The sequence below is a fragment of the Populus trichocarpa genome, chromosome 4 (assembly GCF_000002775.5).
Source record: "Populus trichocarpa isolate Nisqually-1 chromosome 4, P.trichocarpa_v4.1, whole genome shotgun sequence".
Classification (NCBI taxonomy): Eukaryota; Viridiplantae; Streptophyta; class Magnoliopsida; order Malpighiales; family Salicaceae; genus Populus; species Populus trichocarpa.
In genome coordinates, this window is record NC_037288.2 from 21,758,685 (window position 1) to 21,773,359 (window position 14,675).

At 35.8% G+C, this 14,675-nt stretch overlaps 2 protein-coding genes across 2 annotated transcripts; one reads left to right on the forward strand and one right to left on the reverse strand.

Moving 5' to 3' along the window:
* Positions 1-301: 301 nt before the first annotated feature.
* LOC18098199 (homeobox-leucine zipper protein REVOLUTA) lies at positions 302-9,060 on the forward strand. Its single transcript, XM_024599915.2, has 18 exons — positions 302-1,313; positions 1,830-1,989; positions 2,586-2,668; positions 2,775-2,865; positions 2,992-3,087; positions 3,206-3,319; positions 3,415-3,498; positions 3,624-3,776; positions 3,848-3,922; positions 4,350-4,456; positions 4,598-4,781; positions 5,598-5,786; positions 6,324-6,404; positions 6,830-6,964; positions 7,144-7,478; positions 7,652-7,757; positions 7,934-8,083; positions 8,540-9,060. The coding sequence occupies exons 1-18, from the start codon at positions 1,075-1,077 to the stop codon at positions 8,687-8,689; spliced, it is 2,532 nt and encodes an 843-aa protein (XP_024455683.1). The 5' UTR covers positions 302-1,074; the 3' UTR covers positions 8,690-9,060.
* Positions 9,061-10,427: 1,367 nt separating this feature from the next.
* LOC18098200 (CASP-like protein 5A2) lies at positions 10,428-13,541 on the reverse strand. Its single transcript, XM_052451840.1, has 3 exons — positions 12,668-13,541; positions 11,886-12,018; positions 10,428-10,855 (listed from the first exon to the last, which is right to left on the reverse strand). Exons 1-3 carry the CDS (start codon positions 12,880-12,882, stop codon positions 10,664-10,666), a joined length of 540 nt encoding a protein of 179 aa, XP_052307800.1. The 5' UTR covers positions 12,883-13,541; the 3' UTR covers positions 10,428-10,663.
* Positions 13,542-14,675: the final 1,134 nt, after the last annotated feature.

Below are 14,675 nucleotides of genomic sequence, written 5' to 3' on the forward strand. Positions count from 1 at the left end.
AAAAATATTATTTTTTTAAATAAAAATTTCAAAAATCACGGTTGACAATGCTAAACGGTGCCAAAGAAAAAAAAATCACAATAATATTTAAAAGGTGTTTGAGAGTGTGGTAGCCGTTGCGGTTCAAAATATTTTTTCACTTAAAAATAATTTAAAATAATATATTTTTATTTTAAAAAAATTATTTTTAATATTAATTTATAAAATAATTTTAAATATATAAATATTTTTAAATATTTTTTTAAAACTTTTTTTAAAAATATAGTTTAAAGCGCATTCACAAATAATGACAAGCACGCAACAGAGGCCAAGTTAATTTGTGGGGATGTGTGCAAAATGAAACTGCTCTTTCTCTCGCTTTCCTTTCCATTTCCTTTCCTTGCTTTTTCTCCATTACCGTTTCAAGCTCTGACTTAGATCACTCACTGTCAGACACGCACACACTAATAAAATCCCTTCAAGTCTCTAGCAAGTAGCAAGGTTTCGTTCTGGTTAGGGTTGCTTTGTTTTTCTTCATTTCTGTAATTTTCATGGCAGCAGCTGCTCTCTAATGTCAAACCCACTGGGACTGGGAGAGCTCTCCTTCTTGAGAGAGCCCTTTGTTCTTGTTTTCTTTCTTATTGTCAAAAACTTCTTTGATGTGATCACTGTGACACTGATTTGAGATCAAATAATCTGAAGTTTGGATTTTTGCTCTCTTTCAAAGCTGCTGGTTTTGGTGGTTTTTTTTTTTTTAAAGCAGTAGTTGGGGTCTTTTCTTGAAACTAAAAACAAACGCAGAGGTTTCTCACAAAATTACACACTCAGATTATGTGTCTGTTCATAGTATTACATATGTATTGTTCTTAACGTATGCAAAAGAAGAAGAAGAAGAAGAAGAATTCCATCTTTCTTTTTGTTTAAGTTTCAAGATTCTTCTTTGTTAAGCTCAAATCATACTGTTCTTTTCCTTTCTCCTTTCTTATGTCTTGCAAAGAGGAAGGGAACCAAAGAATCTAAAACCCCATAAAGAAAGCAGACACCTCCTGATTCCTTTATTTCTCTCTGTGTTTGATTATTTATTTTGTGGTGGAAATGGCCATGGAAGTGGCCCCTCTGCACCGAGAGAGCAGCAGTAGTGGGAGCATAAACAAGCACCTTACTGATGATGGGAAGTATGTTCGGTACACAGCAGAGCAAGTGGAGGCTCTTGAAAGAGTTTATGCGGAGTGCCCTAAGCCCAGCTCTTTGCGTAGGCAACAATTGATTAGAGAGTGCCCCATTTTAGCTAATATTGAGCCGAAGCAGATCAAAGTCTGGTTTCAAAATCGCAGGTTAAGTTAAAAAGAAACTAAAATTACTTAAATCATTTACTTCGACTTTTATTTTGATTCAATTTTTGGGTGATCAGGTCTTAGAGGGGCTGGATTAACAGCATTTAATAAAGAAGTTGTACACTTTGACATTAAATGCATTGATGCCAAATAATTAAGTTTCATTAAGTATCAGATTGGTAAATTAAAGAGTACAACCAGGGTAGCTTTTTTTTTTAAAAAAAAAAAATTAGGTGGGAGAAACACTACATCTTTTCTGCAATTTGAATTTTGTTTGTTTGCAAGCTTCTTCCCTTTTGCTATTAGTATAAACCTTCCTCAATTGGGTCATGATTTCACACTGGATTTATGTGCTTCCATTCATAGGATGCATTAGTTTGTATGAGTCACTCCAATATGGGTTTTTGATAAGTTGAAGTTGGGATGTGTATAAAGAGATCACATTGTTAATTTCTTCTGGGGATGAAGGGGTTTCCTGGGACACTGAGAGAAGTTGGGTGCTGTTTGAATGTGCAGGTGTAGAGAGAAGCAGAGAAAAGAGTCCTCAAGACTCCAGACTGTGAACAGGAAATTGACAGCAATGAATAAGCTGTTGATGGAGGAGAATGATCGCCTTCAAAAACAGGTGTCCCAGCTGGTGTGCGAAAATGGTTTCATGCGGCAACAACTGCAAACTGTAAGTCTCTGATCATGGTCTTTTATTTGTAAATTGTTGTTTCCATTCATTCATTACGATGATCCATATTGCAAATTGGGTAGTGCTGGGGATGATATTGGAATATACGTTTGGCATGATGACCCAAAGTAACTTTAACTAACACTTCTGGGTGGTTCCAACTTTGATGGTTTTACCATGTGTCACAGATTTTGCGGTGTAGAAGGTGCATTTTATCTGTGTTAATGATGTTGTTCTAATCTATGTATGATTTTTGTTGCAGCCTGAGGCCCTAGCATTAACTCTAGTCTAAACAAAGCCAACTTCCAGGGGAAGGAAAAATTATAGTAACTACATATCATTATTAGCATTATGTACTTTTCTTCATACCAGCTAGTAATTTTAAACTTATTATGTGCCTCTATTTTCTTGTCACATTTTCTTCCCATGTTTGGTCATGCTCCGCTTGGTGCTTAATTAGTTGTAGCACCAATAGTATGTTTTTGCTGTTTTGTAAATGTAGTTCTAACTGAGCTCCATGAATTAAGCATTTGATGTAATCTTATTTGCTTTCCTTCATTCTTGGACATGATTTATTTAAGTTGATATTGGTACAGGCACCAACAGCAACTGATGCAAGCTGTGACTCTGTGGTTGCCACTCCACAACATTCACTAAGAGATGCCAATAACCCTGCTGGGTAATCACAGTTACCTGGATCTCTTTTCCATTTTGTTTGTTTGTGGTTAGCCGAATGCTTGTTTGTTGGTGTGCCATCCAACTAATATCATGGTTTTTTTTTTCAGACTCCTCTCAATAGCTGAGGAGACCTTGTCAGAGTTCCTTGCAAAGGCCACAGGAACTGCTCTTGAGTGGGTCCAGATGCCTGGAATGAAGGTTTTTTGTTTTCTATATATGTGTGTGTGTGTGTGTGCACGCGCATCTATTCCACTGGTCTTTTAGTTGATAGATTTTCTTTATACACCTTTTCTATCTGAATGAATCATTTAAATTTGTCGGCAGCCTGGTCCGGATTCGATTGGGATTTTTTCCATTTCACAAAGGTGCGGTGGAGTGGCAGCAAGAGCCTGCGGTCTTGTAAGTTTAGAGCCTAAAAAGGTATTCACACTCATATCTGTAAATAATTTAAGTTGTTTCTTGACATTGATTACTGGCTGCTTGTTTTAATGTGGTATATATATGCTATATGAATTTTTTTTTTCAAAATATATGACAGATTGCAGAGATCCTTAAAGATCGTTCATCTTGGTTCCGTGATTGTCGGAACCTTGAAGTTTTCACTATGTTTCCTGCTGGAAATGGTGGAACAATTGAACTAGTGTACAGTCAGGTAATCAAGAATGGATAAAGGCTTGATTTCCTCTGCTATTCTTTATGGATTTCTACGCTATTTACCAGAGCAGCTAAAAGTTGAAATTGGTTTAGATATATGCTCCAACTACTCTTGCTCCAGCACGGGATATGTGGACTCTGAGATACACTACAAGTTTAGAGAATGGCAGCCTTGTGGTACACATGTCTTCTATAGTTCAGCTCATTCGTATAGATTAATTCTTGATTGACAATTCAGCTTTAGTGTCATGATCAACGCTGTATTCAGCTTTAGATGTCTCATTTGTACATCTTATATTAAGGTCTGTGAGAGATCACTTTCTGGTTATGGTGCTGGCCCCGATGCAGCTGCCGCTGCCCAGTTTGTGAGGGCTGAAATGCTTCCTAGTGGCTATTTGATAAGGCCATGTGAAGGAGGGTCAATTATCCACATCGTGGATCACCTGAATCTTCAGGTACAGTTTTAGACAGTTGGCATTATATGTCTCTTCATAAGTCAGAGGTAATTCTTTCATATTTTTTCCAGGCATGGAGTGTGCCTGAGGTGCTTCGACCACTTTATGAATCATCAAAAGCAGTGGCACAGAAAATGACCATTGCGGTGAGTGGGTTCTTACTGCAACCATCTTTCATAAAGCAGTATCGTAAGGACTCAACTATCTCTGCTTTTTATTTATTTATTTACTATTCTTATAACAGGACTTATCCTCAATAAGAATTCTTATCTGATCAATTTTTTGCATGGGATTCAGGATGCAATAATTTGAGTTTGTTTTAAATTGTTACTTGATTTGGTTGAGATGCCTTATATGCCTGTGAAATTGGAGGCTATTGCTCTACTAGTCGAAAATTAGGAACCTTTTCTTTTTCGTTTCTTTTTCAAATGTGGGCATAGTTCCTCTATTGTTAAACGTTATTATATTGATATGTGGAGTGTTTATTTATTGGTCCGCTGTGTATGGAGTTACAGCTTTCATGGATAAGACAAGTTTCAACTCTATAGTACTGATTATCTGGTTGCTTTCAAGGCACTGCGTTATGTCAGGCAAGTAGCTCATGAAACCAGTGGTGAGGTGGTGTATGGTTTGGGCAGGCAACCAGCTGTTCTGAGAACCTTTAACCAAAGATTAAGCAGGTACTATGACTGTGTCTGTTAATTTAAGTGGTTTTCTTGCGAAGACATTCATGTGGACCAAATCAATGTGTATTTGATCATTCAAGGTGTGCATATGGATGATTTAATTGTATATTTGTGTTCCATGTCAACTTCATGTAGAGGTTTCAATGATGCCATCAATGGGTTTAATGATGATGGCTGGTCACTGATGAATGCGGATGGAGCTGAGGATGTAATAATTGCAGTTAACTCAACCAAGAATTTGATTGGTGCTAATAATTCTGCTCATTCTCTTTCGTTCTTGGGAGGGATTCTTTGTGCGAAAGCTTCCATGCTACTGCAAGTAAGTTTTGAAACTATGATCACAAATTTTCTATTGCCTATTGAAACAATAAAGAAATATTTTGAGGGTAATTGTTAACTACATTCTTCTGCATTTCCAGCAAACCCTGAATAAGCAAGCTTGTTTAATAAAGTACATTTTCTGATCAATTTAATATTTTGCCATGACTTTGACGTTGCTTATAGTTTTCATCATATTTACTTTCAACTTTCTATTTGTTCTTACTTCTGAAATCTGGATTTACAACAGAATTATTTTCAGGATATTCACCTGATGCTCTGTGGCTTTTTAACCTTCTTGCTATGTATGGACAGTCTTTAAGTTCAAAATTTCCTTTTCAAAAGATGCCAAATTTTGGTTTACTGGTTTTTGACAAAGAGGAAATCTTAGTTTGCCGTATGGAGTTAAAACTTTGGAGGGAAAATGTTAAAAGAGAGAGCATTTAAGGGTGAAGTGTTAAGTGTTTGTTAGGAATTGAAAAAATTAGGACTCATATTGGGTCTCAATTTAAATCAAATCAATATTACAATGAAGTTTTATCTTAAAAAAATCAAATAATATTATTTGTAGTTCGAAATTGGATGTGGAATAAAAAAAGAATAAATATTAAATTAAAAAAAGAGAGGAAAAATCATGAAAACCAAAAAATTTTCCTCCAAAATTTCCTTACCTCTCTCCAAACCTTGAAAATTTCCTCCCCCCAAATTAATACCAAACAAAAGTAAAGGGGGTGAAAAGTTTTGTGTGATTAAAAGTAAGAATTAGTGCAACATGTCTTTGGATAAAACTGATTTCTTCTTTGCTTTTATCTGCTAGAATGTGCATCCTGCTGTGCTGGTCTGTTTCCTAAGGGAGCATCACGCTGAGTGGGCTGATTTCAGTGTTGATGCCTATTCTGCTGCATTGTGGAAGGCTGGTTCATATGCATATCCAGGAATGAGGCCCATGAGGTTTACTGGGAGCCAAATCACCATGCCACTGGGCCACACAATTGAACAAGAAGACGTATGTTATCTGATGCAATCATTTCATCATCATGCTAGATTGCTGGTATATTGAATAAATAGGAATGTGCGATTGCTTAAAAAATGGGATGTGTTATCCTAATCATATTGCATTTTGATTCCCTGTGGGTTTTTCCTTTCATTTTTTTTTTTCATATTGAAAAAGTAATAATAATGAGAGGTGTTAAGCTTTTTATCATCCTAGCGTCGAGCTATTTTTCCGCAGGACCTCCCCTGCAGTATCTTCACCGCAGTAGAGTTTAATCACCTCCTTAACATATTCAGTGTTCAAATTGTCGTGATGGGTACTGAGCATTTGCTTTTTGTGTCTATGGTTGCTTCCTCTTTCATAACCTCCCACCCTAGTCCTCTGTGGGATTTCAAAAACAATGTCATGGTTTGATAGGCGAGTCTTCTGTTCATACAAAAATGTTGTGCCTGCTAAATATAGATCTTATCCTGCAATGAGTGCAATTATTTGTGCTGCACAACAAACATTTTCAAGTACTTTTGCTCCTAACTGAAACTTTTGCTCCAGTTGCTTGAAGTTATTCGACTTGAAGGCCATTCTTTTGCACAAGAAGATGCTTTTGTTTCACAGGACATCCATCTCCTACAGGTGCTGCTTTTAGCATCTTTATTTATTTACCTTTTTCAACCTGCTATAGCATGTAGTAGTTTGAATTTTTTGTTTAAATGAGTGTCAAGGAGTTTTGGGGTTGCTATAGTTGCAATCTGCGCCCCATTTTTGACATGGCTAACCTTGACTTGTTCAACTTGGGCAAGGTAGCATGGTTGATGGGCCTACTTGGTTCATAGTTTTCCTGTGTAATTTATACCATGTTCCAGGGTCCGATCAGTTTCCCATTTCCTCCCTATTTACTATATCTTACAGAATTCAGAGAATTTCTTTTGCACTAAGGTTTGTTTATGCTGTACTTACAGCTGCCTAAGAGAGGCCTGATTATGCTCATTAACCAGACATGTATATACTAATAAGAACTGGCTGCATGTGCTTTAATGGGTTTCCCTTGTTTTGGGCAGATATGTAGTGGAATTGATGAGAATGCTGTTGGAGCCTGTTCTGAACTAGTTTTTGCTCCAATTGATGAAACGTTTCCAGATGATGCTCCACTGCTACCTTCTGGTTTCCGCATCATTTCTCTGGAATCAAAAGCAGTTAAGTATGAGTGGATTTCACTGTAATTTTTCCTTTCCATTGGCTCAACTGGACAAGATACTCATTCGCGAAATATGTTGCTTCTTAAGTAAACATATTTGTCTCAGTTGTGTTTACTCGAGGCCTTGCTGAAAGTTGCATGACATTTTTTTTTTAATATGCCAATGTTGTTATACAGAAGGATACACAGGAGGTATTGACTACAAATTGTACTCTGGATCTAACATCAAGTCTTGAAGCGGGGCTGGCAATAAACCACACTGCAGTGGATGGCTCATCGTGTCATAGTTTGCGATCAGTGTTGACTATTGCCTTCCAGTTCCCTTTTGAGAGCAATCTACAGGATAATGTTGCCACCATGGCACGTCAGTACGTACGTAGTGTGATTTCATCTGTCCAGAGGGTTGCCATGGCCATATCTCCATCAGGATTGAGTCCAGTTTTGGGACCAAAGCTATCTGCAGGATCTCCTGAAGCTCTAACCTTGGCTCACTGGATCTGCCAAAGTCACAGGCAAGTTCTGCTTAAGTTTTCATCATGGTTTAGTGACTATATTATATTAATATTAATACTAATGAAGTGCTAATGACCGAGTTGCTCATTATTTTTCTATAGCATCTTGTAGTGCATCTTCTATGATAATTTGAGCTTGATAGAACTTCATGATCTTTTCTTTTCTTGCTTAGTTACCATTTAGGAGCAGAATTACTGAGATCTGATTCTGTGGGTGGAGATTCTGTCCTGAAACATCTATGGCATCATCCAGATGCAATTTTATGTTGTTCATTGAAGGTACATTTACATCCAATTGGATAACACAGTATATCTGTCAAATATTTAGTTGAAGTGCTTCTGAAAATTGCAGTTGCTACACTAGTGCTCCACTACTGAGGAGATCATTCAATCTTCAGTGTCTGAGATAACATCAGAGATTTTTCATGTGTCTGTGTTTTTTTTTTGTTTTGCAGTCGCTGCCAGTTTTCATCTTTGCCAATCAGGCAGGGCTTGACATGCTGGAGACAACTCTAGTGGCTCTACAAGATATTACACTGGATAAGATATTCAATGAATCTGGACGCCAGGCATTGTATACAGAATTTGCAAAGTTAATGCAACAGGTAAGTTTTACATGGAAATACGTTCTGTTTGTTCTCTTGACCATATGTTTGTCTACATGTTGAGAAACATTGGATGTTTGCTGTCAAGTTAGGTTATTCACTAGAATTTCCCTCATCATTATAAGGCATTGTAAAGATCTGCAAAATTATAGGTGCTCTTTCTTGCGATTTTGAACTTAAATTCTATGGATCGATTAGAGATAATGTGCGGTTTTGTTTCTGTGTATTCCCCAAATTTTCATAAGCAAAGAAAGCAGGGATTCATAAGATGTAGTTGAGCATCTTGGTTAGATTAATGAGATCATTGGTACAGTAAATATGGATCCTGTGCCTTTTTTCCTCCATTATATTTGGCCTCAGCCAGTCTACGTGTTACCTTCATTGGGAAAAAGTGGAAAATAAATTGTTTTACTTACAAATCCTAATCGATGAAACTTGTCCTTTTTCCCTGATCAGGGATTTGCATGCTTGCCTGCTGGAATCTGCATGTCAACAATGGGGCGTAATGTTTCATATGAGCAAGCTGTTGCTTGGAAAGTGCTATCTGCAGAAGAGAACGCTGTTCATTGCATTGCTTTCTCTTTTGTAAACTGGTCTTTTTTGTGAACTCCACAGTTCATTTATCCAACTATGCAGTCGAATACGAGAACAACGGTATGGTAGAGATTTTTGAAAATGAAAAGAGAAGTTTTATAGTAAATATTTAAACCCAGCTGCAGGTTTTTGCCTTGGCCATGTAAATAAATTTACCTTTTCCTTTCCGATATCACTGGAGCTTTTCTTGCAGTTTCCAGGAATGTCTTAAAGATGTCATTTCAATGTTTTGCTACTTATTACCTCCACATTGGCACTGTTTGTGGGGGTAAAACCTCGAAATTGCACTGCTGGTAGTCTGGTACTCGATTGGACTTTTCTTTGCTATCAACATTGGATTTCCGAGGGCTTTAAATGCTAGTTGTGCAGCTTCTGCTACTGAACCTTGGTGCATTTTTTAAAGTCTGTTCACACTCAGTCTTCTTGGCTCTCGTGGGATTCTATCCAAGATTCATGTTTGTTTTATCCACTAGCTCATTAAATGTAGGTCTTTGACTTTTGCGTGTGTATTCGCGCCTAGCCATTTTACCTTTTTTTTTTCGAGAAAAATTTTTTACAGTTTAGGATTGTTGCTGTTCCAAAATGTGAATATATAGTCTATTTTGTTTTAAAAATATTTTTAAAAAACTTAATTTGTTTTATCTTAAATTAATTTTTTTTGATATTGTTAAATTATTTTAATGGGTTAATGTTAAAAATAATTTTAAAAAAATAATAATAAAAAATATTATTTTAATATATTTATAAATGAAAAATACTTTGAAAAGTAATCGCAATTACATTTGCAAACACGATTTAAGATGGAAAAATATCATGGTGTATATGATATTGTAATAGGAATTGTTTTTATAAGTATTTTTTATTTAAAAAAAATGTATTAAAATAATATTTTTTATTTTTAAAAATTATTTTTAATATTAATATATTAAAATAATTTGAAATTATATAAAAAAAATTTAATTTTAAAACCCAGGAAATTTTCTGTTTTTAAATTATAAATTTTTTATATACTATGTTTTGAAATTATGATAGCCAACAAATTGGTTAAAAAGTTACATAGCCAAATCACCTCAACCAATGAATGAAATGCCTAAAAAAGACTACCAGCCAAATGTCTTGTTTTTTTAATATATTTTAACATAAAAACTTGAAGAGGCTCTTCTAAGATTTTATGGTGAATTTTTGTGGCTTGTAAATAAATTTTATAATAAAAATTTCATATTGAATTTTGGGTGAATTGTATAATAACTCCAATTTTGTCAAAGATCAAACATACATTGTTTTTTCTACCGATTGTTAGCTACGATCTTTGATTGTTTCCTAAACACAACACATTGTTTAACGTAATTCGATAATTTGCACGCATCCATAGAGCTGTTGATTTCATTAGCAAAAAAAAAAAAAAAACACTCTACCCAACTCAAACTTCTTTCACACTCATAGCTCTCTTACTCTCTTTTTCTTTGTGCGTTTTCAGCTCTCATGACCCTTTTATTTATAGCTAAAATGGGGAACAAACCTCCTCATTTCAGTCAATAATGGCAGCCATGCTTGTCACCATTCACGACATTTAGGTCACTTAACTGCCTGCAATCTCAATCTTGACCTTCACCATGCAGCCATATTAGACATGGCTGGTTTATACCATTTGTGTCCACACACAACAAGCACCACCTTCAGGTTTTTACATGAAGTTTGTGAGCTTCCCACTCGTGGGATGTGTCATTACACGTATCTCCTCGCGAATGTCTACACCAAAGTCATCCAATCAATTCCATTTCCTAAATAAGCAAATATACAGCACCCCATATATTTACGTTGCGTTCCAATTTACAACAAAATCGCATGCAAAGAGAAATGCATCCATCCTTCTTTCAAGACACACATGCAACAAACATTAAACAAGACTCTCTTGTATTTCAGTTGGTACCACAACATGGCCAGTGTTGTCAGTTAATTTTTTAATTCATAAAAGTTGTTTTTTCTTCATCGTGATGCCAGTGACCAAAAGTTCAAGAGAAAAGATGGCAATGCAGAGAAACAGCTGATGAATGCCATGGCTGTAGCCGTTTCGAACTGCAAACAATGGTTATCATCACAGCTGTCGAGATCATTGTCGATAAGGACTGTGATGCCAGCAGAAGCACAAGCTGCAGCAAATGTGAACGTGGAAGCTATCTGCATGGAAATGACACAAAATTGAGAATATAATTTACATGTAAATAGAATAACTTGCAAGATGGCATGGCGACGATAACTGAAGTGAAGTCGAGAAGGATAAAAAATGAACATGATGTACAAGTAACCAACAGCATCGTTTTAGTGGGAGGGAGTATTACTGCAACCCTTCTGTTCTCCAGTTCAATGTTTCATTTTTGGAATGATCATCATGAACACATTTCACAAAAGGAAACCTGATGAAAATGTCTGATAAAACTTATGAGACGTATCCCAACACAACTAAAAGTCAAAGGCCATAAAATATGGTGTTCATGCTCTCTGTACAGGATTGATGATATTTTCAACAATCCTAGAGTAGCATGCACCCAAAAGCTTTGAGCAGACACCATAACGACTATAGTTACAGCACTTGAACTTGAGAGATATTATAATGAACAATATCTTCTTCCCATTTCACAAGGAGGGATTAGTCAAGAATATTTAGTCCAAGTAAATTCAAATATGATTCCATTCTGCATTCCAGGATGAAATGATTTGCTGAATTTTTCCTCTTATTATGACCCAATGCAGACTCCGCTTCTTAATGCTAATACATTAGACTGGTGATATAATGAAAATGTTAGTTTACATAGAAAAGGCAAGCAATGGTAACTGTAGCTTAAGCTCATACAAGCTGAAAATCAAAGGGAAAAAGAAGAAGGAAAAAAAGGGGGTGGTAGAGAAAATAATCAACAAATACAGAATTGGATGGATGAATAGAAAAGGAAAGCCTTCAAATCTATAAGTGAAAAACCAAATAGTTCAAATTACTTCCTGGATACCAAATCTTATGAATGCAGAACACTGGCCACGGGCACAAGCACAATGCCTATATCCTTGGGAGTAGTATATTGCTGAGATAAGACTTGCAATCATATATTTCTTTAGGAGGGTAAAGATATGTGCTCCCAACAACACAGGAGAACAAGGATGGCCCAGACGTAGACTGTTAAGATTCGGTTTTGCATTAAAGACATTGTCATCTTACCCCATCACCAACAGCAAAAGAGATGACAATCCTGTAATTCTGCAATGAGCGCATCACCAGAAGGGCATAAATATCAACAATAGCCAAGCAAAGGCTCCACAAGCACTGCAAGCTAGCGGCCGCAACTAGGTAGCTGATATCGCAGATCAGAAAAGAAAAGAAAAGAATTGATGTTATCAAAAAATTAAGATGATGGTTCGCCTAAAAATTTGACATTCCATCATATTAGTGATAGTGTAGCAAAATTCAGCAGCATGATTGCACAGAGAAGACATTCAAAGCACAACCAATTCAGTCCTTGGGCTAAAACAACTCGTTCATCAACAATGAAATCTTATCAATAGTTTATCCAGAACATGTCAAACAGACTTGCTTAGTATTTCCAAACTGCTGATCACATTGAAATACAGACAAGGAAAGCTAATGCAAAACAAGGAAGGATACTCTAAATCATAAGCTCTTTAGAGAGGTATGCCTCTTTATGAAGTACCAATGCAACTACCCTGCATAAATTTCAACGACCCATACAAATCAATCAAAATGCTAAAAACAACATGCATAAATTTTATCTTCTTCTTTTTTTCTAGCATCATAATTAGTTGTAATTACTTGCTACGGCATTTGAAACATTCACCTTCCCTGCTTTAACATAGCAGCAGCAACGGAATACTAAACTTAGGGTTTTGAATCTGAACTATTCCTATAATTCTCTTAAATAAACATGAAAGCAGAATCAAGCAATTGATAGGAAAGAATAAGAAGAAGGCAAGCAATTTAATTACGTAAATGCAGTGACAGAAGCGAAGTCACTGGTGGAGGCCATGACAGAAAGAGCCGTAACAGCAAATACAAACTGAGAGAGACGCAAAGCAAGGCCGCCTTTGGTGCCTGGCATCCCTTGTATGTCTTTCATCCGCACTCCCGGCGCGTTATTGTTTCCGCCATCCGTCGTCGTCGGATCTTCCACCGGATGTATCGATGCATGGCTCACACTCATCTCTGCTGCTCCTCCTCCACCACCACCACCACCACCTACTTGTTTAATTCATTGCATTAATAATAGTAGAAATCTGTATCAACAACTGCTAGTTGTTAAATCTTACTAGTTCTATTGTTATTAATAATAGTAATAGTTAGCATCAACACACAGAAAACAAAGCAAAAGAATCTCCTATCTTCAATTCTAAATCCGATTACTATTTCTGAGAATTTCTTTTGTTTTTATGACAAAAGTCAAATATTTCTTTCATCTCTCCCCTCCCATATAATTTGGTGATTCTACCAAAAAAACCAAGTAATTTTTATGAATTATTAATTAATAAACTAAAACAACTAAAAAGTTTTCTTGTAGCTCGTTTACTTTACTTCAACATTACATTACAAGTTAAAGTTAAAATTAAAATTAAAAAAAAAAAAAAAAATTGCTGGCGAATTCAATGTTTCTTCTATTGGATGTGGAGAGAAATTCATTGTACATTCGCACAGCACTAAGCTTGCCTTCTCTTCTCTTCTAGGTTTTAGTTTGATTGGTAGATGCGGCCCCGTTTCATTCTTATGTTGTGCCAATTGGAGGCAGCAGGCATCGTTATGCATCTAATTCACTTCATCTTTGGGTTGTCTTATTCGTCCTGGGAGAGTAATTGGATGTGAGTGGGATTTGATGGTTGGTTGGTTTTGGACATCCATGCTTAATTATCAATTCTTTGATCTCGTCATGTACTACTGTAGCAAAGTTGGCGTGCATACCTAGATGGTTCTGTCTTTGTTTTTATCTATGTAAGCGGAGGCTTAAATATAGTAACAAATAAAAAAAAAATACAAGAATTTTAATGAGAAAAAAAACTATAAATATGAATTTCAAATTAGCAAGTTTTATTTTTCTTGAATAATAATTTTTATTTTTGTTAGAAGGTTTACAAATCTATAAATACACTCGAAACTCTATTTCAACTAGAAAACAAAATAAAATTCTGGAATTATAAAGAAAAAAAACATGAAATTTAAAAATAATAAGAAAAATAACAAAAATTATCAAAACCAAGACCCCAAAATGAGATTTTCAAAATCTAAACATCCAACCATTGGAATAGGGATTTCATAGCTACTCTAAAAAAATTAGTCTCCGGAAACTCCTGTAAAGATTTGGATTGTTATTGAGTTTAAACGTGTCCCAATGATCCACAAATGTATCTGCTAGGCTATCTATATAATATGTTCAAGACAGATTCTTATCTAGTTGTGACAGACTCACACATAATTATTCAGAATCACATCTTATCACAAGCCAACTCCATCACATTTGTTATGATTCAATTTTATTTTATTTGTTTTCATAAGTAGAAAATTAGGGTTATGGGTTGCCGAGAATGTTTCTGGAATTGTGACATGCTTAAAAAGGTTGAAGGGAGGGGCGTTCATGATTGGATTGGGTGATTGTTTGGTGTCCAAGAGTAGGCAAAGTAATCCTGCGGGGATGGTGGGTTGATTGTTAGAGATTTTGTCCGGAGGACTATGATTTTGTCATGGCACGATTTTCCTACCATGTTCCCTTTTTGCACCTTCATTCTTTTTAACTTTGCTTTCCAACTTGTTTGGTTATTCTCTGTTTTGTTCGATTTCTGACGCAAGACTTGTTTTTCTCAACGTCTTTTACCTGGGGTTGATTGTCCTAATGGTTTGTCGCTCCTCCTTTTTTGCCCTTTAGTTTTTATCCTCTGGTTTCTTTTTGTGTGTTTGTCTTTAAAATTGGATTCTAACCTTTTCCATTAATCCTTTTACCTTGGCATTTAC

Coding starts and splice junctions, on each gene's coding strand:
- LOC18098199 (XM_024599915.2), top strand. CDS start 1,075: ATGGCCATGGAAGTGGCCCCTCTGCACCGAGAGAGCAGCAGTAGTGGG. Junction 2,669..2,774: donor GATGCCAATAACCCTGCTGG/GTAATCACAGTT, acceptor TTTTTTTTTCAG/ACTCCTCTCAATAGCTGAGG. Junction 5,787..6,323: donor ACACAATTGAACAAGAAGAC/GTATGTTATCTG, acceptor CTTTTGCTCCAG/TTGCTTGAAGTTATTCGACT.
- LOC18098200 (XM_052451840.1), bottom strand. CDS start 12,882: ATGAGTGTGAGCCATGCATCGATACATCCGGTGGAAGATCCGACGACG. Junction 12,019..12,667: donor GCTTCTGTCACTGCATTTAC/GTAATTAAATTG, acceptor CTGCGATATCAG/CTACCTAGTTGCGGCCGCTA. Junction 10,856..11,885: donor CTTTTGCTGTTGGTGATGGG/GTAAGATGACAA, acceptor ATTTCCATGCAG/ATAGCTTCCACGTTCACATT.